The sequence below is a fragment of the Tachyglossus aculeatus genome, chromosome 3 (assembly GCF_015852505.1).
Source record: "Tachyglossus aculeatus isolate mTacAcu1 chromosome 3, mTacAcu1.pri, whole genome shotgun sequence".
In the NCBI taxonomy this organism is placed as follows: domain Eukaryota; kingdom Metazoa; phylum Chordata; class Mammalia; order Monotremata; family Tachyglossidae; genus Tachyglossus; species Tachyglossus aculeatus.
Genome location: NC_052068.1, coordinates 65,829,463 through 65,853,415, shown reverse-complemented (window position 1 = coordinate 65,853,415; position 23,953 = coordinate 65,829,463). Strand labels below are relative to the sequence as shown.

The window sequence follows — 23,953 nt, the reverse complement described above, 5'->3', positions numbered from 1 at the left end:
AGCGGCGTGAAGTATGGATTGAAGTGGGGAGAGACACGAGGATGGGAGATCAGAGAGAAGGCTGGTGCAGTAGTCCAGACGGTATAGGATAAGAGCTTGAACGAGCTTGAACTAGAAGAGGCCCAAGCGCTTAGTACAGTGCTCTGCACACAGTAAGTGCTCAATAAATACTATTGAATGAATGAATGAGTATATATATGTTTGTACATATTTAGTACTCTATCTTGCACATATTTATTATATTTATTTTATTTTGTTGATATGGTTTGTTTTGTTGTCTGTCTCCCCCTTCTAGACTGTGAGCCCGCTGTTGGATAGGGACCATCTCTATATGTTGCCAACTTGGACTTCCCAAGCACTTAGTACAGTGCTCTGCACACAGTAAGTGCTCAATAAATACGATTGAATGAATGAATGTATATATGTTTGTACATATTTATTACTCTATTTTACTTGTACATATTTATTCTATTTGTTTTATTTTGTTAATTTGTTTTGTTTTGTTGTCTGTCTCCCCCTTCTGGACTGTGAGCCCGCTGTTGGGTAGGGACCGTCTCTAAATGTTGCCAACTTGTCCTTCCCAAGCGCTTAGTACAGTGCTCTGCACACAGTAAGCGCTCAATCAATACGATTGAATGAATGAATGAAAGAGGAGGGGCAGAGGAAACACAAAGCAGCTTCAGTAGAAGCAGCGTGCCTTAGTGGACAGAGCCCGAGCTCGGGAGTCAGAGGTCGTGGGTTCTAATTCCAGCTCAGCCACTTGTCTGCTGTGTGACCTTGGGCAAGTCACTTCACTTCTCTGTGCCTCAGTGACCTCATCTGTAAAATGGGGATGAAGACCGTGAGCCCCATGTGAGACAACCTGATTACCTTGTATCTACCCCAGCGCTTAGAACAGTACTTGACACAAAGTAAGCCCTTAAGTAAACAAATAAACAAACAAACAAACAAACAAATAAATAAATATAAATAAATAAACAAATAAATAATCTGATCTAGAAAGCCTGTGGCAGTCAGGCGGTCAGTGGCAGAGCCGGAAATAGAAACTGGGTCTCTTGACCCCCAGTCCCAGGCTCTTTTTATTCAGGCCACACTGCTACTCCTTGTTTTGTTCTAGGGTGCTGGGAAAGGGAGTTTTGTTTGTTTGTTTTGTTTGTTTTTTCCATGGTATTTATTACGCGCTTACTCTGTGCCAGGCACTGTAATAAACGCAGGGGCAGACCCAAGATAATCAGGTTGGACACGGTCCGTGTCCCTCGTGGGGCTACTGGTCTTAACCCCCGTTTTACAGATGAGGGAACTGAGACACCGAGAATAACAATAATAATTGTAGAATAATTGTAACTAAGCGCTGAAATAGCTGCCTGTTTACTTGGTTTGATGCCTGTCTCCCCCCTTCTAGACTGTGAGCCCACTGTAGGCAGGGATTGTCTCTATTTGTTGCTGAATTGTACTTCCCAAGCGCTTAGGACAGCGCTCTGCACACAGTAAGCGCTCAATACATTTTTTTATGGTATTTGTTTAGCACTTACTATGCGCAAAGCACTGTTCTAAGCGCTGGGGAGGTTACAAGGTGATCAGGTTGTCCCATGGGGGGGGGGGGGTGCTCACAGTTTTAATCCCCATTTTACAGATGAGGGAACTGAGGCCCAGAGAAGTGAAGTGGCTGGCCCAAAGTCACACAGCTGACAGTTGGCAGAGCAGGGATTTCTAGACTGTGAGCCCACTGTTGGGTAGGGACCGTCTCTATATGTTGCCAACTTGGACTTCCCAAGCGCTTAGTCCAGTGCTCTGCACACAGTAAGTGCTCAATAAATACGATTGATTGATTGTACCCTCCCCAGCGCTTAGAACGGTGCTTTGCAAATAGTTAGCGCTTAATGAATGTCATTATTATTATTGTCATTAATCATTATATCATTATATATTTATTGTTGTATTAATTATTATTGTATTAGGTATGTTAATCACGATTATAATGATATTATATTAATTATTATAATATGATAACATTAATTATTATGATTATGTTATGCTATTGTAGCAATCATATTTTATTAATATATTAATAATGATGATGATCCCCCATACGTCTCCTCTTGACAGATAGTAATATTATTAATAATTTATATAATTACAGTATTAATAGCATCGTTATTAATGGTAATATTATTGATAATATTAATTATTATTAATAGTAATGATGCCATCACAATAATATCAATTATCATTATTAATAGTAATGATCATCATCATCCCCCCACAGGCTTCCTCTTGACCTGCTTCCCCGAGCAGCGTGGCCCAGTGGAAAGAGCCCGGGCTTTGGAGTTGGAGGTCACGGGTTCGAATCTCACCTCCGCCACATGTCTGCTGGGTGACCTTGGGCAAGTCACTTCACTTCTCTGCTTCCCCAGTTCCCTCACCTACAACTTGATCAGCCTGTACCCCCCCAGCGCTTAGAACAGTGCTCTGCACATAGTAAGCACTTAACAAAATGCCAACATTATTATTATTATTATTATTATTATTATTATTATCTGTGAAACGGAGATGAAGACCGTGAGCCCCATGGGGGACAACTAGATCAATCAATCAATCAATCAATCGTATTTATTGAGCGCTTACTGAGTGCAGAGCACTGTACTAAGCGCTTGGGAAGTACAAGTTGGCAACATATAGAGATAGTCCCTACCCAACATTGGGCTCACAGTCAAAAAGGGGGAGACAGAGGACACAAAACCAAACATATTAACAAAATAAAATAAATAGAATAGATATGTACAAGTAAAATAAACACATAAACAAACAAACAAATAAATAAATAAATAATACAAGTAAAATAAATACATAAATAAACAAATAAATAAATAAATAATCTGATCTGATTACTCTGTCCCCATCCCAGGGTTCAGGAGTAGTAAGTGCCATCATTAAAAAAAACCAAAAACAATGCCACCCTCAGCCCAGAAATATTGGCAGCTTCAAGAGGGGTTTGGGTGAAAGCTCACCTCAATCAATCAATCAATCAATCGTATTTATTGAGCGCTTACGGTGTGCAGAGCACCGTACTAAGCGCTTGGGAAGGACAAGTTGGCAACATCTAGAGACAGTCCCTACCCAACAACGGGCTCACAGTCTAGAAGGGGGAGACAGACAACAAAACCAAACATATTAACAAAATAAAATCAATCAATCAACCGTATTTATTGAGCGCTTCCTGTGTGCAGAGCACTGGACTAAGCGCTTGGGAAGTCCAAGTTGGCAACACATAGAGAGGCGGTCCCTACCCAACAGTGGGCTCGCAGTCTAGAAATAGAATAGATATGGACAAGTGAAATAAATGGAGTAATGACTATGTACAAACATAAATACATATATACAGGTATATATCACAGTGCTTTGCACATAGTAAGCACTTAATAAATGCCATTATTATTATTATCAATCATTATTATAAACTTGATCACCTTGCACTCCCCCCTAGCGGTTAGAACGGTGCATTGCACGTACGTAGTGAGCGCTTAACAAACGCTCTCATTCTCATTTTAATCCCTCGCTCGCCGGCTTCCCAGAAGGGGGCGCTCCTCTTCGGGGCAATACGGTAGGCTCCCCTCGGGGGGCTGTCGTGACGTCATCTCCGCGCGCCGCCCCCCTCCCCCTTGCCCCGCTTCCGCCACGGCAGGCTCCTCGCCGAGGGGGGAGGCGCGCTGCCGTGACGTCATCGCCGCGCGCCGCCCGTGCTTCCCCTCCGTCTATCATTCAATCGTATTTATTGAGCCCTTCCTGAGTGCAGAGCGCTGTACTAAGCGCTTGGGAAGTACAAGTTGGCAACACCTAGAGATGGTCAATCAATCGTATTTATTGAGCGCTTACTGTGCAGAGCGCTGTGCTAAGCGCTTGGGAAGTTACAAGTTGGCAACATATAGAGACGGTCCCTACCCAGCAGTGGGCTCACAGTCTAGGAGGAGGGGAAGGAGAAGGAGACAGAGAAGAAGAGGGAGGAGGAGGAGGAGAAGTGGAAGGAGAAAGAGAAACAAGGAGGATGAGAAGGAAGAGTAGGAGGGGAAGAACAAGACGACGGAGGAGAGGAGGAAGAGAAGAAGATGGAGGGAGGAGGAGGAGGGAGAGGAAAAAGGAGGGGAAGAGGAGGAGTAGAAGGAGAAAGGAGGATGAGAAGGGAGGAAAAGAAGAGGAAGGAGAAAAGGATGAGAAGAAGAAGGAAGAAAAAGGAGGAGGAGGAGAAAGACGGATGAGCATCCCCCCGCTTCCGACACGGTAGGCTCCTCGTCGGGGCTGTCGTGACGTCACCTCCGCGCGCCGCCCCTGCTTCCCCTCCGTCCGCCCCCTCCCCCTTGCCCCGCTTCCGCCACGGTAGGCCCCTCGCGCGCGCGCGGGGGGGGGGGGCTATCGTGACGTCATCTCCGCGCGCCCCCCTCTTCCGCCACGGTAGGCTCCTCGCGCGGGGGGGCTATCGTGACGTCATCTCCGCGCGCCCCCCTCGCTTCCGCCACGGTAGGCTCCTCGCGCGCACGGGGGGGGGGGTGGTTTGGCTGCCGTGACGTCACCTCCGCGCGCCGCCCGGCTTCCCCCGTCGGTCGGCCCTACCGCTTCCGCCATGGAATCGAACAAGGATGAGGCGGAGCGGTGCCTCGCCATCGCCGTCAGCGCCCTCCGGGCCCGGCAGCCCGAGCGGGCGCTCCGCTTCCTGCAGAAGGCCCAGCGCCTCTACCCCACCAACAGGGCGCGCGGTGAGTGCGGGGAAATGGCGGGCGGGCGAAGCCGTTGTGGACATTGGGGGCCGGGCGCGGGGGGGGGGGGGGGAGGAGAGAGGGGGTCCCGTTGGCGCCTGCGCAGTGGGGGGGGCCGCGGGGCACGCCGGGAGTTGTAGTCCCCCGCCTCACGCCCGCTCGACCCCCGGATTCATTCATTCAGTCGTATTTATTGAGCGCCCACCGTGTGCAGAGCACTGGACTGAGCGCTTGGGAAGGACATTCATTCATTCATTCATTCAGTCGTATTTATTGAGCGCCCACCGTGTGCAGAGCACTGGACTGAGCGCTTGGGAAGGACATTCATTCATTCATTCAGTCGTATTTATTGAGCGCCCACCGTGTGCAGAGCACTGGACTGAGCACTTGAAAAGGACAAGTTGGCAACATAGACGGTCATTCATTCATTCAGTCGTATTGAGCGCCCACTGTGTGCAGAGCACTGGACTAAGCGCTTGGGAAGTCTAAGTTGGCAACATAGACGGCCATTCATTCACTCAGTCGTATTTATTGAGCGCTGACTGTGTGCAGAGCACTGGACTGAGCGCTTGGGAAGTACAAGTTGGCAACATAGACGGTCATTCATTCATTCAGTCATATTGAGCGCTGACTGTGTGCAAGCACTCAATAAGTACGAATGAATGAATGCAGAGCCCTGGACTGAGCGTTTGGGAAGGACAAGTTGGCAACATAGCCATTCATTCACTCAATCGTATTTATTGAGCGCCCACTGTGTGCAGAGCACTGGACTGAGCGCTTGGGAAGGACAAGTTGGCAACATGGAGAGATGGTCATTCATTCATTCAGTCGTATTTATTGAGCACTGACTGTGTGCAGAGCACTGGACTGAGCGCTTGGGAAGGACAAGTTGGCAACATAGAGAGACGGTCATTTATTCATTCAATCGTATTTATTGAGCGCTGACTGTGTGCAGAGCACTGGACTGAGCGCTTGGGAAGGACAAGTTGGCAACATAGAGAGACGGTCATTCATTCATTCAATCGTATTTATTGAGCACCCACTGTGTGCAGAGCACTGGACTGAGCGCTTGGGAAGGACAAGTTGGCAACATGGAGAGATGGTCATTCATTCATTCAGTCGTATTTATTGAGCACTGACTGTGCAGAGCACTGGACTGAGCGCTTGGGAAGGACAAGTTGGCAACATGGAGAGACGGTCATTCATTCGTTCAATCGTATTTATTGAGCGCTGACTGTGTGCAGAGCACTGGACTGAGCGCTTGGGAAGGACAAGTTGGCAACATAGAGAGACGGTCATTCATTCATTCAATCGTATTTATTGAGCGCTGACTGTGTGCAGAGCACTGAACTGAGCGCTTGGGAAGTACAAGTTGGCAATATCTAGAGACGGCCCGTACCCAGTGGCGGGCTCACAGTCTAGAAGGGGGAGATAGATGACAAAACAAAACAAATTAACAAAATAAAATAAATAGAATAAATATGTACAAATAAAATAAATAAATAAATAAATAGAGCAATAAATACATACAAACAAATATGTATATATACAGGATTCATTCATTCAGTCGTATTCATTGAGTGCCAACTATGTGCAGAGCACTGGACTGAGCGCTTGGGAAGGACAAGTTGGCAACGTAGAGAGACGGTCATTCATTCATTCAATCGTATTTATTGAGCGCTGACTGTGTGCAGAGCACTGGACTAAGTGCTTGGGAAGGACAAGTTGGCAACAGAGAGAGATGGTCATTCATTCAGTTGTATTGATTACTTACTGTGTGCAGAGCACTGGACTAAGCGCTTGGGAAGGACAAGTTGGCAACAGAGAGAGATGGTCATTCATTCATTCAGTCATATTTATTGAGCACTTACTGTGTGCAGAGCACTGGACGAAGCACTTGGGAAGTCCAATTTGGCAACATAGAGAGATGGTCCCTACCCAATGGCGGGCTCACAGTCTAGAAGGGGGAGTCAGACGACAAAACAAAACGTATTAACAAAATAAAATAAATAGAATAAATATGTACAAGTAAAATAAATAGAGTAATGCATATGTACAAACATATATACATATATATAGGTGCTGTGGGGAGGGGAAGGAGGTAAGGTGGTGGGGATGGAGCCCGCTGTTGGGTAGGGACCGTCTCTGTATATTGCCAACTTGTACTCCCCAGGCGCTTAGTTCAGTGCTGTGCACACAGTAAGTGCTCAATAAATACTATTGAATGAATGAATGAATGAATGGGGAGGAGGACGAGGGGGAGAGGAAGGAGGGGGCTCAGTCTGGGAAGGCCTCCTGGAGGAGGTGCACTCTCAGTAGGGCTTTGAAGGGAGGAAGAGAGATAGAAGAGAGCTCCCGTGAGCAGCTTGGCCTATATGTATATATGTTTGTACATATTGATTGCTCTATTTATTTATTTTACTTGTACCTATCTATTCTATTTATTTTATTTGTTAATTTGTTTTGTTCTCTGTCTCCCCCTTCTAGACTGTGAGCCCGCTGTTGGGTAGGGACCGTCTCTATATGTTGCCGACTTGCACTTCCCAAGCGGTTAGTCCAGTGCTCTGTGCACAGTAAGCGCTCAATAAATGCGATTGAATGAATGAGTGAATGAAATCCTGGCTCCACCACTTATCAGCTGTGTGACTTTGGGCAAGTCACTTCACTTCTCTGGGCCTCAGTTCCCTCCCCTGTCAAATGGGGATGAAGACTGTGAGCCCACCCCCACCCCCCGTGGGACAACCTGATCACCTTGTTAACCTCCCCAGCTCTTAGAACAGTGCTTTGCACATAGTAAGTGCTTAATAAATTCTATTATTATTATTACTGTTATTAATAAGGGATATTATGTCTACGGCCGTACCACCCTGAACGTGCCCGATCTTGTCTGATCTCAGAAGCTAAGCAGGGTCGTGCCTGGTTAGTCCTTGGATGGGAGACCGATTGGGAATACCGGGTGCTGTAGGTTTCCCAGACTGAGGCCCCTCCTTTCATTCATTCATTCAATCGTATTTATTGAGCGCTTACTGTGTGCAGAGCACTGGACTAAGCGCTTGGGAAGTACAAGTTGGCAACATAGAGAGACGGTCCCTACCCAACAGTGGGCTTCCTCTCCCCTTCCTCCCCCTCCCCCCCACCTTACCTCCTTCCCCTCCCCACCACACCTATATATATATATATATATATGTATATATGTTTGTACATATTACTCTATTTTACTTGTACATAGTTATTCTATTTATTTTATTTTGTTAATATGTTTTGTTCTCTGTCTCCCCCTTCTAGACTGTGAGCCCGCTGTTGGTTAGGGACCGTCTCTAGATGTTGCCAACTTGTACTTCCCAAGCGCTTAGTACACTGCTCTGCACACAGTAAGCGCTTAGTAAATACAATTGATTGAATGAATTATTCTATTTATTTTGCTTGTACATATTCTATTTTATTTTGTTAATGTGTTTTGTTGTCTGTCTGCCCCTTCTAGAGTGTGAGCCCGCTGTTGGGTAGGGACCGTCTCTAGATGTTGCCAACTTGGACTTCCCAAGTGCTTAGTACAGTGCTCTGCACACTGTAAGCGCTCAGTAAATACAAAGTCACCCAGCTGACAAGTGGCGGAGCCAGGATTAGAACCCATAACCTCTGACTCCCAAGCCCGGGCTCTTTCTTCGGCGCTTACTACGTGCTAAGTGCCCGGGGGAGACAAGGTGATCAGGTTGTCCCACAGGGGGCTCGCAGTCTTCGTCCCCATTTGACAGGTGAGGGAACTGAGGCCCAGTGATGTGACTTGCCCAAAATCACCCAGCTGACAAGTGGCGGAGCTGGGATTAGAACCCACGACCTCTGACTCCCAAGCCCGGGCTCTTTCCTCCGAGCCGTGCCCTCTTGAACAACCAGAAGCCTCTGCTCCCCTGCCTGCCCTAAATAACACTAATAAGGATGGCATCTGTTCAGTGCTTACTATGTGCTAAGCGCCGGGGGGAGACAAGGTGATCAGGTTGTCCCACCGGGGGCTCACAGTCTTCATCCCCATTTGACAGGTGAGGGAACTGAGGCCCAGTGAAGAGACTTGCCCAGAGTCACACTGCTGACAAGTGGTGGAGCCGGGATTAGAACCCATGACCTTTGATTCCCAAGCCCGGGCTCTTTCCTCCGAGCCGCGCCCTCTTGAACAACCAGAAGCCTCTGCACCCCTTCCTGCCCTAAATGACACTAATAAGGATGGCATCTGTTCAGCTATTACTCTGTGCTAAGCGCTGCGGGGAGACAAGGTCATCAGGTTGTCCCATTTGACAGGTGAGGGAACTGAGGCCCAGTGAAGTGACTTGCCCAAAGTCACACAGCTGACAAGTGGCGGAGCTGGGATTAGAACCCATGACCTCTGACCCCCAAGCCCGGGCTCTTTCCTCCGGGCCGCGCCCTCTTGAACAAGTTTACCCAGTAGCCTCCGTTCCCCTGCCAGCCCAAAATAACACTAATAAGGATGGCATCTGTTCAGCGCTTACTATGTGCTAAGCGCTGGGGGGGGGGGAGACAAGGTGATCAGGTTGTCCCACATGGAGCTCACAGTCTTCATCCCCATTTGACAAGTGAGGGAACTGAGGCCCAGTGAAGTGACTTGCCCAAAGTCACCCAGCTGACAAGTGGCGGAGCCGGGATTAGAACCCATGACCTCTGAGCTGTGCCCTCTTGAACAACTGTACCCAGAAGCCTTCATTCCCAAACCTGCCCTAAATAATACTAATAAGGATGGCATTTATTAAGCGCTCACTATGTGCCAAGCACTGTTCTAAGCGCTGGGGGGGATACAGGGTGATCAGATTGTCCCACAGGGGGCTCACAGTCTTCATCCCCATTTGGCAGGTGAGGGAACTGAGGCCCAGTGGAGTGACTTGCCCAAAGTCACCCAGCTGACAAGTGGCGGAGTCGGAATTAGAACCCACGACCTCTGCCTCCCAAGCCCGGGCTCTTTCCTCCAAGCCGCGCCCTCTTGAACAAGTTTACCCCGAAGCCTTCGCTCCCCTGCCTTCCCTAAATAATACTAACGAGGATGGCATTTGTTAAGCGCTTACTATGTGCGAAGCACCGTTCTAAGCGCTGAGGTGGACGCAAGGTGATCAGGTTGTCCCACGTGGGGCTCACAGTCATCATCCCCATTTTACAGGTGGGGTCACTGAGGCGCAGAGAAGTGAAGTGACTTGCCCAAAGCCACCCAGCTGACAAGGGGCCGAGCCGGGATGAGAACCCACGACCCCCGATTCCTAAGCCCGGGCTCTTTCCACTGAGCCACAATGGTGTCGGTCATAGCTTCAAAGCTGCCCTCGGCGTTAGCGGTGGACGTGACGGCCCCAGATCATCATCAGTCGTATTTATTGAGCGCTTACCGTGTGCAGAGCGCTGTACTAAGCGCTTGGGAAGGACAAATCGGCAACATGTAGAGACGGTCCCTACCCAACAGCGGGCTCACGGTCTAAAAGAGAAGGGAAGGGTCTGTCTCCTCATCCACTGGACGTCGTAGCCGGGCCTTCGAGTCAGGGAAAGCCAAAGAGCAGCGGTAAAGTCCAGTTATTGCCCGACCCACACCCCGGAATATTGCCGCACGGGAAGCTCTGCTAAAGTTGAGAAGAACCCCAGTGTCCCTGGACTTTTCCCCCCCTTTAGGCCCTGTTCTGGTTGATGTTTAGCCCACTGTGTCAGCGGCCTACCAGGGCAGCGCTGGTGCAATGGGCATCATCATCATCATCAATCGTATTGAGCGCTTACTATGTGCAGAGCACTGGACTAAGCGCTTGGGAAGTACAAATTGGCAACATAGGGCATCTGGGGCTGGTGGGAATCTAGCCTAGGCTGAGCCAGAGGCACGGATGTAACCTCATCCCCGGCCAGAAAAACCTAGCCGAGTCCAGTGAGGCCTGACCGCTTCTAGCTGGGGACGTTCCTGCGCTACATAAGGTCGTGCCTCTCCCTCCCACTCTCTCTCTCTCTCTTGCTCTCTGCCTTTCAGAAGTGAGGGGTCTCGTCTTCATTATTATTATTATTATTATTATTATTCTTGTATCTACCCCAGCGCTTAGAACAGTGCTCTGCACAGAGTAAGCACTTAACAAATGCCATCATTATTATTATTGTTGTATCCTCCCCAGCGCTTAGAACAGCGCTCTGCACATAGTAAGCGCTTAACAAATGCCATCATTATCATTATTATTATTGTTGTATCCTCCCCAGCGCTTAGAACAGCGCTCTGCACAGAGTAAGCACTTAACAAATGCCATCATTATTATTATTGTTGTATCCTCCCCAGCGCTTAGAACAGCGCTCTGCACATAGTAAGCGCTTAACAAATGCCATCATTATCATTATTATTATTGTTGTATCCTCCCCAGCGCTTAGAACAGCGCTCTGCACATAGTAAGCGCTTAACAAATGCCATCATTATTATTATTATTGTTGTTGTATCCTCCCCAGCGCTTAAAACAGCGCTCTGCACATAGTAAAAGCTTAACAGATGCCATCATTATTATTATTATTGTTGTATCCTCCCCAACACTTAGAACAGCGCTCTGCACATAGTAAGCGCTTAACAAATGCCATTATTATTATTATTATTATTATTGTTGTATCCTCCCCAGTGCTTAGAACAGCGCTCTGCACATAGTAAGCGCTTAACAAATGCCATCATTATCATTATTATTGTTGTTGTATCTTCCCCAGCGCTTAGAACAGCGCTGTGCACATAGTAAGCGCTTAACAAATGCCATCATTATCATTATTATTATTGTTGTATCCTCCCCAGCACTTAGAACAGCGCTCTACACATAGTAAGCGCTTAACAAATGCCATCGTTATCATTATTATTGGTGTTGTATCCTCCCCAGCGCTTAGAACAGCGCTCTGCACATAGTAAACACTTAACAAATGCCATCATTATTATTATTATTATTATTATATGTTGCCAACTTGTACTTCCCAAGCGCTTAGTCCAGTGCTCTGCACACAGTAAGCGCTCAATAAATACGATTGAATGAATGAGTGAATGAATGTGGGCAGGAGAAGTCTGTCTATTATTATGTTGTACGCTCCCAAGCACTTAGTGCTCTGCCCACAGTAAGCACTTAAGTCCGATCGAATGAACACGAATGAACACGAGACTCCGTTAGACGTGGCATGTTAAAGGAGATCCTACTTAAACCGGGCTCACATATAATCCATTTCAGACGGCAAGGAGGCTGAGCTCCATCCTAACCACCCGTCATCATCATCAATCGTATTTATTGAGCGTTTACTGCGTGCAGAGCACTGCACTAAGCGCTTGGGAAGTCCAAGTTGGCAACATCTAGAGACAGTCCCTACCCAACAGTGGGCTCACAGTCTAAAAGGGGGAGACAGAGAACGAAACCGAACATACTAACAAAATAAAATAAATAGAATAGATATGGACAAATAAAATAAATACATAAATAGAGTAATTAATCTGTACAAACATATATACAGGTGCTGTGGGGAAGGGAAGGAGGTAAGATGGGGGGTGGGGATGGAGAGGTTGCTGTGCCACCCAAAACACCTGGGTTCTCCCAAGATCTCAGCCTGCTCCTCCCATTGAATGTTGAACAGCGGCCTAGGGAGACAGTCCGGGGTTGAGAGGTGGGGGCCTGGGGTAGACACACTGATGATAACTTGCCGTTTCTTCCTTAAAATGTTTGTGTGATCTCTCCCTCCACCCCTTGAGCCCCACCTGGCAGCCGACAACTCGTGTTCTCGTCATGTCCCGGGAGTCAGTCAAATCAGCAGGCCGCCCCCCTTCCCTCCACGATCAGCCTCCTCCTTTGTGCTAAACTTTCACCAGTCGCCGCGGTGGTTCAGAGCCCGGGAATCCACTTTCCCCCCCTGCAGAGCCTCAGTCTGGGCCAGAGGGAAACCAAATTCCGGAGCTCCGGGAGGTCAGGTACACGTCGGATGAGCTGAGGACGAATTCAGCTCTACGCTCGTTCCCGATGCTTTAGATGAAGTCCGGCTCCATCTCCTTGAGACGGGTGTCATCCCATTTTACAGGCCTATAAGTGGGTCCGGTGAGAGGTTAAATGATTTGCCTGAAGGAACTCCGGGAGCTAGGCAGGGTTCATGGCTCCCCTGATCCAGGACTTGTTCCACCGCTGTCTCATCACGTTTAATAATAATAATAATAATGATAGCGTTTATTGAGCGCTTACTATGTGCAAACCACTGTTCTAAGCACTTGGGAGGTTACAAGGTGATCAGGTTGTCCCACGGGGGGCTCACAGTCTTAATCCCCATTTTATAGATGAGGTAACAGGCACAGAGAAGTTAAGTGACCTTCCCGAAGTCACACAGCTGGCAAGTGGCGGAGCCGGGATTTGAACCCATGACCTATTTTATTTTGTTAGTATGTGTGGTTTTGTTCTCTGTCTCCCCCTTTCAGACCGTGAGCCCACTGTTGGGTAGGGACTGTCTCTATATGTTGCCAATTTGTACTTCCCAAGCGCTTAGTACAATGCTCTGCACATAGTAAGCACTCAATAAATATGATTGATGATGATGATGATGACCTCTGACTCCAAAGCCCGGGCTCTTTCCACTAAGCTATGCTGCTTGCTTCTCCCCCTTTTAGACTGTGAGCCCACTGTTGGGTAGGGACCGTCTCTATATGTTCCCAACTTGTACTTCCCAAGCGCTTAGTACAGTGCCCTGCACACAATAAACGCTCAATAAATACGATTGATTGATTGATTGATTCCTCCTCTGAGAAGCCAGAGAAAGCATGGTCACTGTTGGTCTCGTGCTGATGCTGTGACTCTGCCGCCTTTCCCCTCTCCCACTTTCCTCCCGCTTTCCCTCATCCCACTCCCCAACGCGGCTTGGAAAGAAGTGAAAAATTCAGGCTCATGGAATGGCCTGGAATGCCCTCCCTCTGCCCCTCTGCCAAGCTAGCTCTCTTCCTCCCTTCAAGGCCCTGCTGAGAGCTCACCTCCTCCAGGAGGCCTTCCCAGACTGAGCCCCTTCCTTCCTCTCCCCCTCGTCCCCCTCTCCATCCCCCCCATCTTACCTCCTTCCCTTCCCCACAGCACCTGTATATATATGTATATATGGTTGCACGTATTTATTACTCTATTTATTTATTTATTTATTTATTTTACTTGTACATTTCTATCCTATTTATTTTATTTTGTTGGTATGTTTGGTTCTGTTCTCTGTCTCCCCCTTTTAGACTGTGAGCCCACTGTTGGGTAGGGACTGTCTCTATGTGATGCCAATTTGTACTTCCCAAGCGCTTAGTACAGTGCTCTGCACATAGTAAGCGCTCAATAAATACGATTGATTGATTGATTGATAGTACCTCACCGTACCTCGTTTTCGCCTGTCCCGCCATCGACCCCCGGCCCATGTCATCCCCCGAGCCTGGAATGCCCTCCCTTTGCCCATCCGCCAAGCTAGCTCTCTTCCTCCCTTCAAGGCCCTGCTGAGAGCTCACCTCCTCCAGGAGGCCTTCCCAGACTGAGCCCCTTCCTTCCTCTCCCCCTCGTCCCCCTCTCCATCCCCCCATCTTACCTCCTTCCCTTCCCCACAGCATATATGTTTGTACATATTTATTACTCTATGTATTTATTTATTTATTTTACTTGTACATATCTATTCTATTTATTTTATTTTGTTAGTATGTTTGGTTTTGTTCTCTGTCTCCCCCTTTTAGACTGTGAGCCCACTGTTGGGTAGGGACCATCTCTATGTGTTGCCAATTTGTACTTCCCAAGCGCTTAGTACAGTGCTCTGCACATAGTAAGCGCTCAATAAATACGACTGATGATGATGATGATGATGATTGACCAAGAGTGGCCGGGTCCCGCGGGCGGAGAACTGGAGCCTCCAGGGATGGCAGCTTAACCCACTTCCTCTCTCCCTCTCCCTCTCTCCCCCCGCCCCCCAGAGCTGATAGACTCCCTCACACAGAATGAACAGTCCTCCAACAGTCAGGCCCAGGCCAAGGACGCGACCAACCCTCACCACAGGAAAGGAGGCCCGGGAGAATCCACGTCCACCAACGGCGAGGCGGGAGGGGAGAGCACCAAGGGCTACACGCAGGACCAGGTGGAGGCGGTGAAAAGGTAGGCATAGGTCTCTGGTTTCAGGGGCTCCAGCAGGGATGTGAGGGTCCGACGAAGTGCCCCCGTCCGCACCCCGGTATCCCCCCTGCCTTTCCCTTTGCACCGTCTCCCTCACGGGGCAGACTTCAGGAGACCTGCTTAGACCCTCTAGGCTGAGGGTGATGGCAAACTCCTAGATAAAAGTCAACTTCCCAGTTGGATTTTTCACTCTCCTCCCAAATCCCGAAGGCCCGAAAAACCTCCCCGGGCCACAGAGAGGGTCCAAACCGGAGCTGCTCCCCCACCGGCCCTCTCCCCTCCTGACAAGATCCTGCCGAGGTGCCGCTGCTCGGGGTGACGGCGACATCCGAGCCCCAGGAACGCCGGCTCTCAGTTTCATTTCTTCATTAAAGACCCTTCTTGCCCGTCACCGTATTTTTTTCAAGCCCTGGTCCTGAGAGGAGCTGAAACACTGGCTCTTTCTAGTCAAAGGAATCTACATGACTCAGCCCCAAGCTTCATTTAGCTCTGGAATAATAGCGATTGTGTTTGCTGAGCATTTTCCTCTGCGCCGGGGTAGATACAGTACAATCAGATCAGACACGGTGCTGGTCCCACGTGGGGCTCACAGTCTGACGGGGAGGGAGAGCGGGTATTGAACCCCCATTTTACAGATGAGGAAACTGAGGCCCAGAGAAATGAAGTGACTCGCCCGTGGTCCAACAGCAGGCAAGTGGCGGAGCTGGAATTAGAGCCCAGGCCCTCCGATTCCCAGGTCCACGGTTGTTCCCACCAGGCCACGCTGCTTCCGGGCCTGGGGTTTCTTTGGAGCTGTTCGAACCTAGGGACCGTCTCTATATGTTGCCAATTTGTACTTCCCGAGCGCTTAGTACAGTGCTCTGCACATAGTAAGCGCTCAGTAAGTACGATTGACGATGACCTGCCCCAGCTCCCCAGTGTTAGCTCCAAGCCAAAGCCTCCCGCCGGCTCGGCTAGCAGCCTCACCCCCAGGTTCCTCAGTGGGGCCCGGGACCCTCCCTCGTCTGGAGAGACTGTGGTGGGCAGGCGGGTCTCCCGGCCGGCTCCTATGCCTGCGAGGGGGTTCGCTGCTCTTAGGAAGGGGCCGGGGGGTGCTCTGCCCTCAAGCCGTGGCGATGGGCCAGGGGACCCTCCCCCGTCTCTCGGCCTCTGAGCCGGCCCCCTCCATCCCCAGGGTCAAGCACTGCAAAGATTACTACGAGATTCTGGGCGTGACCCGCGAGGCCTCCGACGAGGACCTGAAGAAGGCCTATCGCAAGCTGGCCCTCAAGTTTCACCCGGACAAGAACCGCGCCCCCGGGGCCACGGAGGCATTCAAAGGTGAGGACCCCCACCCCACACACACACACATCCACCCTGGACTCCGCCATGCCCCTTGGGCTGGGCAGGGAGGGACCCCCCCCGGGGGCGGCTGAATCGGTGAGGGGCCGGGGGCCCGGTCTCGTGAGAGCCAGCTGGCCGGCCACCGGACGTGTCCCGCCAGGAGGGGTGGGCGCCGGCCCTGGCGGACCTGGAGAGAGAAAGTCCGGGCTTTTTGCCAACTTCTGCATCCTCCGAGGCCTCGTCTTGGCAGGTTCCATCTCCTTCTGCCCGCTTCCCCGACCGGGCGGCTCGAAACCCAGCTGCCGCCTTTTGAGGCCGGGGTGAAACCGAGAGCTTCTGGGAGGGAGAAGAGACCCCCACAGCGTTGCTGAGTTCTACCTCCCTGTCCTGCATTCAGCCATGTTAGCACCGGGACCCAGATGGGGTAAAAAATCTGTAGCCTCTGGGCCGGGTGACTCACGATTATGGGCTTGCGTTCTGAGAAACAGGAGGAAAAAATCTCTCTCTCTCTTTCTCTCTCCTCCCCCACATCATCCCCACCCCTCCACCCACCCAACTCGGGGTAGACAGGAAGCCCCTGGTCCCTGCCCATTAGGCTCACAGGCCAGAGCCCAGGGATTTTCTCGCTCGCCTCATCTCTCCCGAGTCCAAGGGTCTCCTGGAGCAAGCACCCTGACCCTCCCCCTGCCCACCCCCCGTGGCTGCCAGGGACCTGCTCAGTTCAGTGATGGGGACTGCGCCTTTCGAGCTGCCTTCGCGTGAGCCTGCCTAGCTCAACCCGGGCCCAGCGTGATCCGCTGTAATCTGCAGGAATCCCATGAGCCGGCCGGAGGCTGAGGCTGGCCTGAGTTAGGGTTCCCACCCAGAAGCTTAGGCAAGGAGAGCCTGGCTGGGTGCCAGGGGGTTGGTTATCTCACCCCACCACTAATGCCGGGGACTGGGGCCTTCCCCAGAGCTTCCGATAAGGTCGGCTTCCCAGCGCCCAGCTGCGGTGTTCCAGAGAGGACCAGGGAGCGTTTATTCATTCAGTCGTATTTACTGAGCGCTCACTGTGTGCAGAGCGCTGTGCTAAGCGCTTGGGAGAGTACATGTAGGGGCCGGGACCCCTCAGCTTAATCATTTTCTCATCCAAATGTCCTTGCTGAAACTCAGCATCCCTCTCCCCGGGGGCCTAGCCAAGGGCTGGGTTTGGCCCCGAGTTCTCACCAGCCTCCCAGAGCGACCCTGGCCTTTGGTTTGACTTGCCATTCCTGGAAAACCTGAAACCTGGGCAGGGAGCACAGGAGCTGGGGATATGGGAGTAATGGGACAAAGAAATTCTATTCTACCCTTAGCACGGTTTGCAGCTGTTGGTAGCCCAGGTGAGCCGCCGCCGCTCTTTTGAGAGGCCTAGGCGATGGGTGAAGGGGGTTTTCGGTGGCGTTTCATGGTTTACAGATGGGGAAACTGAGGCAGCAGTTTCCCCCAGCCAGATGGCAGTGGCAGCACCAGGAGGAGAATCCAGTCTCCCACTTTCTCCACCTCCCTGTCTCAGCTACTTCCTGGTGTGATTACTTGTAGACTTGTTCCACATGGCCTCACCCTGAAAGCTCCCCCCCTCTTCCTCTAGGGAGGAGACCAGGGGCTCAGAGTCAGGACTTGGGTAGAGCATCCAAAAGTCCCTTGGGCTGGATTTCTAAATGATTTGCTGCAATGTGGGTACACACAGTGTGTATGCTTTCTCTCTCTCTCTCTCTCGTTCTCTGTCTCTCTCTCTCTCTCTGTCTCTCTTCTTGTGCCATCCTCCCTGTTTGATGACCACATAGACTTCTTGACGCTAATGAGTCGGTCTCTCATTAATGCCTCCGACCTTGGAATCCGCTCTATCATTCGATGGTATTTCTCGAGTGCTTGTGGTGTGCAGAGCCCTCTGCTAAGCACGTGGGAGAGGACAGTACGGTGTCACTCCCCCTTCCTCCCCTACTACAAGCAACAGAGCACCAGCCTTCAGAGAGGATGAGGACTCCGCTCCCCCGGCTTCTTTCTCCACAGCGCTGTGCCTGCTGGAGACACCGTCCCCCTGCCCCCTCCCCCGGGCCTCAGCCCGAAGCCATGTTAGGGTGACTGGCCCCTTCGCCGAACCCGTGCCCGTCCCTCCAGGGGGGCTGCTGGAGACGCAGGAACGGGCCTCTCCCGCCATCAGCTCTGACCGCCCCCCGCCCCGTGTGCCCTCTGCAGCCATCGGCACGGCATACGGCGTCCTAAGCAACCCCGAGAAGAGGAAGCAGTACGACCAGTTTGGCGACGAGAAGAACCAGGCCGCTCGCCAGGGGCACAGCCACGGGGACTTCCACCGCAGCTTTGAAGCGGACATCTCCCCCGAAGATCTCTTCAACATGTTCTTCGGCAGCGGTTTCCCTTCCAGTAAGTAACGGGGAGCGCGTGGGCTCGCACTCCTCTCCCTCTCGCTCTCGCTCGGCACGGGGACCGCTCCCCTCAGGCTCCGTCCTGCTTTGGGGAAGAGGTGGGATGGTTGGTCGCCCCGGTCCCTGAACGGCCTCTCCCTCCCGCCGCCCCCAGGCAACGTCCACGTCTACAGCAACGGCCGAATGCGCTACGCCTACCACCAAAGGCATGACCGGCAAGAGAACCAGGGTGACGTGAGTGAGGGCCGGCCCCGCAGGGGTCGGGGGGCGCGTGCGTGCGGGACGGGCAGAAGAAGGCCGCCTCAAGGCCCTGGAGCACTCCCCTAAAAAGAAAAATAATAATTCTGGTATCTGTTAAGCGCTTACTGGGTGCCAGGCACTGTACTAAGCGCTGGGGTGGATACAGACATATCAGGTTGGGCGCAGTCCCTGTCCCCCCGTGGGGCTCCCAGTCTTAATCTGAGTCCGAGAAGCGGCACGGTGTAGTGAACAGAGCACAGTCCTGGGAGGCTGAAGGTCGTGGGTTCTAATCCCGCCTCCACTACTTGTCTGCCGTGTGACTTGGGCAAGTCCTTTCACTTCTCTGTGCCTCCGTTGCCTCATCTGGAAAATGGGGATTGAGACTGTGAGCCCCTCGTGGGACAGGGACTGTATGCCACCCGATTTGCTTGTATCCACCCCAGTGCTTAGTAGAGAAGCAGCGTGGCTCAGTGGAAAGAGCCCGGGGCTTTGAAGTCCAAGGTCATGGGTTCGAATGCTGGCTCCACCACATGTCAGCTGTGTGACCTTGGGCGAGTCACTCAACTTCCCTGAGCCTCAGTTCCCTCGTCTGTAAAATGGGAATTAAGACTGCGAGCCCCACGTGGGACTACCTGATCAACTTGTATCCCCCCAGCGCTTAGAACTGCTTTGCACATAGTAAGCGCTTAATAAATGCCATCATTATCATTATTATTATTACAGTGCCTGGCACATAGTAAGCACCCAACAAATATTATTATTATAGGGACTTGGTCCAACCTGGTGTGCTTGTATCCACCCCAGCGCTTAGCACAGTGCCTGGCGCATAAGAAACGCTAAACAAATACCACAGTTATTATTATTGTTGTTGTTGTTAATCCCCATTTTACAAATGAGGCAGCTGGAACACAGAAGTCAAGCGACTTGCCTGCACAAGAGGGCAGGATCAGGGCGGGCGTGGCTGCCTGCATCATTCCCAATCCGTCTGGGATGATGGCAGGCGCCAGGCCAGGCCGCTCCCATGGGGCGAGAACGGAGGCGCCCGGGTGGGTTTCTTTTCCCCCACCCCGGGCGGCTCCAGTGCCCAGCTCAGCGGGCTTCTTGCCAGCCCTGACGTTGTCCCCAGCAACACTAAAGGGAGTCATTCATTCATTCATTCATTCATTCAATAGTATTTATTGAGCGCTTCCTGTGTGCAGAGCACTGTACTAAGCGCTTGGGAAGTGCAAGTCGGCAACATAGAGAGACGGTCCCCACCCAACAGCGGGCTCACAGTCTAGAAGAGGGAGACAGACAACAAAACAAAACGTATTATCAAAATGAAATAAATAGAATAAATATGTACAAGTAAAATAGAGTAATAAATATGTACATACATATATACAGGGGCTAGGGGAAGGAGGTGAGGGGGAGAGGAAGGAGGGGTCTCAGTGTGGGAAGGCCTCCTGGAGGAGGTGAGCTCTCAGTAGGGCTCTGAAGGGAGGAAGAGAGCTAGCTTGGCGGATGGGCGGAGGGAGGGCATTCCAGGCCAGGGGCAGGACGTGGGCCGGGGGTCGACGGCGGGACAGGCGCCCCTGGCCTCGGAGCCAGAGAGGATCCCGGGAAGCCCGCCCACAGCCCTCCTGCCCTGGCATGACTGCCTGTCTCTCCTCCCCAGGGCGGCCTGGGGCTGTTCGTCCAGCTGATGCCCATCCTCATCCTGATCATCGTGTCCGCCCTCAGCCAGATGATGGTCTCCAGCCCACCCTACAGCCTGAGCCAAAGGCCGTCAGTACCACCGGCGTGCCCGCCACCACCCTGGGCCTGGGGGTGGGGGGCAGGCATGGGCATCTGTAATTTCCTTAGGAAGAGGGCAGAACATAGGTGATTTCCCCCCTACCCCCGCCACCCTGGTGCTGTGGGCAAGGTCCTTGCACCCTAACGGGCTTTAGCCAGGAACCTTAGCGAGTCCTGTGTGCCATCAGGGGGCTTTGGGTCATTTTCTCTCCCCGCTGACGTACAGCCTCACGGGAGGGAGGCCTCCCTGCCCATGAGGATCCTCAAGGACCCAGGGAGATGGGATTTATTCCCAAATGTCCCCACGGGGGAGAGCAGGGACATCCCTTCCAATTGGGCACGGGCGTGGCGGCTCCCGCCCCACCCATGAGACGGTTTCCAGACGCACGGGGTCCCGTTCCCCCGATCCCCTCGATCCGCAGCAGCTCCCTGGGCCGGCATCTCCCGTGTCTGGGGAAGAAGGCTGGGGTCTGGGCTCACGGCCCGGGGGGTCTCTGTCTCCGGGGCAGGTCCGTGGGGCACGTCCACCGGCGGGTGACGGACCACCTGAAGGTGGTGTATTACGTGGCGGGCTCCTTCGCCGAGGAATTCACGGGCTCCAACCTGAAGACGGTAGAGCGGAACGTGGAGGACGACTACGTGGCCAACCTCCGCAATAACTGCTGGAAAGAGAAGCAACAGAGTGAGAGGGGGCCCCGGGGTCAGAGGCGGGCCCTCGCAGAGACCCCAGGCCACCTGGGGGTGTGCCCAGAGTCCCTATATCCGAACAGTTTCCCCTCTGCCCCCCCCCCAAACCCCAACCATCCAGCTTCAAGCTCCCAGGAGCCTAGGAGGCAGAGCCAGAAATCCGAGCTGGTCCGGCACCCGGTCTCGGAGTCGACTCTGAGGGGTCAGAAACCACTCGGAGGCTACTTTCTCCTGCTCCGTTTCTTATCTCTTCCCCTGCGGGCCTGGGGTCTTTGCGGTCCCTGAGGTGGGAGGAGAGTGTTTGTACCACCTGTCCAGAAGCGCACAATATCGGGCCGCCTCCCTCAGTCCACATCTCCTGCTCTGGCCCCCAATCAATCAATCCATCAGTTGTATTTTTGGAACACTCAGTGTTTGCAGAGCACTGCACTAAGTGCTCTGAAGAGTGCAGTACATCAGAGACGGTAGACACATTCCCTGCCCACTTACAGTCTAGAGCAGGCCACCTTTCCCCATCTTCCCGGGACTCCCCCCACCCTCAAGCAACGGCGCCCAATCACCATCTTGCCGGCCTCTCGGCAACCTTCCTCAGACCTCATTCCCTAGGGGATGACCATGCTTTCCCCCATTCCCCTCCCACTCGTCACCCTCTATCCCCTGCCTTGAAGAATCTCCTCCTTGGGATGTGGGGCCAGTGGGGACTGGCGGGCCCCCACCCCGTGGGCCCGGACCAGGTTGTAACTCCCTGCTTCCCCTTTGCAGAGGAAGGCTTGCTGTACCGGGCCCGCTACTTTGGCGACACAGACCTGTATCACAAGGCACAGAGGATGGGCACTCCAAGCTGCAGCAGATTGTCAGAGGTGCAGGCCTCCCTGCATGGATAGTCCCCGCCGGCTCGCTCCTGCAGAGGTCAAGTACGAGCCGGTGCTCACCTCGTCCTGTGGGCCCGCCCGCCCACCCATCCATCCACCTTTCCCTCTGCCTCCGTTGCACACCCCCGAAGCTAGGTTCCCCCCCTCAACCCCTGGGCCATTAGCTTGGACTCCGGGCCTGGCCCGCTACCAGTGGGGCGGTGGGAAGGGGCCGGGCGACATGGAGCCGGCCCAACTGGCACTGAATTGAGCGGAGCGCCCTGCCTGGGGTCCAACAGGCCGGTGCCCGCAGTTCCCGGCGCCAGAGCTCCAGACTGAGCAGGGCCCTGGCAGAACCAGGCCACCCTCTGGTTTAGAGGGAAGGGGCGGGTGCTACGGATCCCGGCGCTCACCCCCGAGGCCCACCTTGGGGAGCATCAGGGAGACCGCTCAGCGGTCTCCGATGGCACCAGTCCCTTTTCCCCTCCGCGAGGGCCCCAGAGCTGGGTGGGCTAAATGGCCCAGAGGCTGAGATAGTCCCTGGCCGGCAGCCAGGCTGGCCCTTGCGTGAACAAAGCCGTCCTCTTCCTTGGCCTTTCCTACCCAAAGCCCAATCTCCCGGGAAGCTGAGTGGGACAAAGCCCACCCCAGGGGGGTCTCAGGAAGGGCAGGCAGCACAGAGTAATCTTGCAGGCCGAGAGACAGACCTGACAAGGGCTGGAAGGGCTCTCCCTCGCCCTCCCTTCCAGCCCTCCCCCACCCCAGAGAGTACCAAACCTCTCTTCATTTCTGGGGGAGTTCGAGGAGATTTAAATACCCCCTGTGCCCAGCGGCTTGGGGCTGCACAGTTTGAGTCCCACGTAGGCATCTGGCTGCGCAGTCCCACCTCTTACTGCGGAGGCTGGGGTGGGCAGAAGAGGTCAGAGCCGGCTTGAGAGCCTCCTTGCACCATCAGAGCCCCCAAACTGCTTTAGGCTTGTGGCGGGCCCGTTTTGTTTCCGTGCAATCCGCAGGGAGAAACAGAGAGGCGAGGAGGGCCCCGGCGGTGCCGGGATGGGACGGGAAACAAGACAGGTCCCGAGAACGTCGGATCCGGCCCCAGCGATGCCAGGATTGTGCCCACCTGCCCTGCAGGCAGGGCAGGGCCCACCCCTGGAGCGGGCCGTGGGAGGGGGCCCGAGGGGCTCTACATTTCATGCTAATGCTGCTCCTGCTTTTGTTCTTAGACCATGAAACACCTGGAGACTCTCTGGTGACATGCACTGAGCCGAGGTGACGGACTGTTTATTTTAAGAGGAAAAAACAAAACAAAAAAACCTTACATTAAAGTGGATTTGGAGGAAGAGCAATGCACAACTGCCCTCCCGTCGCCTCCCCCGCCCCCACCCGAGGCGCAGGAAGCGCTCAGGATGGAAACCTTGCTTTGGGGCTACCCCTTCCTCCCACCTCTCCCGGCAGAGGCTCTCCCAGGACTCAGCAACCACCTCCCCAAAGACAGACGGCGACCTTCCCCTCCCCCCCTCTCTCTTCCTGGAAACCAACGCAGAGACCCTGGGCGGGAAGGGGGGTATCCAGAGTGGGGAAGGAAAAAGAAAAACTCGTTCGAATCTAATTTATAGCTGTAAATACGTTGAACTTTTAAACTATGCAGGGATGGGGATCCGTTCTTTGGACGGTGCCTGCCCCATTCTGGAGAGCGAGGCCCGTTCGGGGCGAAGTCCGAGGGGCGGCCCCAGGCTCTGCCCGGATTGGCCTCATCCGGAGACGAGAGGATTTCGAGTTTTCTCTCTGGA

General features: G+C 52.7%; 1 protein-coding gene and 1 pseudogene across 3 annotated transcripts; both read left to right on the top strand.

The window, feature by feature from the left end:
- Positions 1-4,590: 4,590 nt before the first annotated feature.
- Positions 4,591-23,503, top strand: DNAJB12 (DnaJ heat shock protein family (Hsp40) member B12). 3 transcript variants are annotated; one of them, XM_038744115.1, is made up of 9 exons: positions 4,591-4,748; positions 14,683-14,860; positions 16,053-16,198; positions 18,419-18,604; positions 18,761-18,840; positions 20,504-20,613; positions 21,132-21,304; positions 22,072-22,169; positions 23,387-23,503. In XM_038744115.1, exons 1-9 carry the CDS (start codon positions 4,616-4,618, stop codon positions 23,414-23,416), a joined length of 1,134 nt encoding a protein of 377 aa, XP_038600043.1. In that variant the 5' UTR covers positions 4,591-4,615; the 3' UTR covers positions 23,417-23,503. The 3 variants fall into 3 exon arrangements, with proteins under 3 accessions (XP_038600043.1, XP_038600045.1, XP_038600044.1); XM_038744117.1 differs by having other exon boundaries at positions 22,072-22,218; XM_038744116.1 differs by having other exon boundaries at positions 22,072-22,223.
- On the top strand, positions 7,598-7,716 carry LOC119926171 (annotated as a pseudogene).
- Positions 23,504-23,953: the final 450 nt, after the last annotated feature.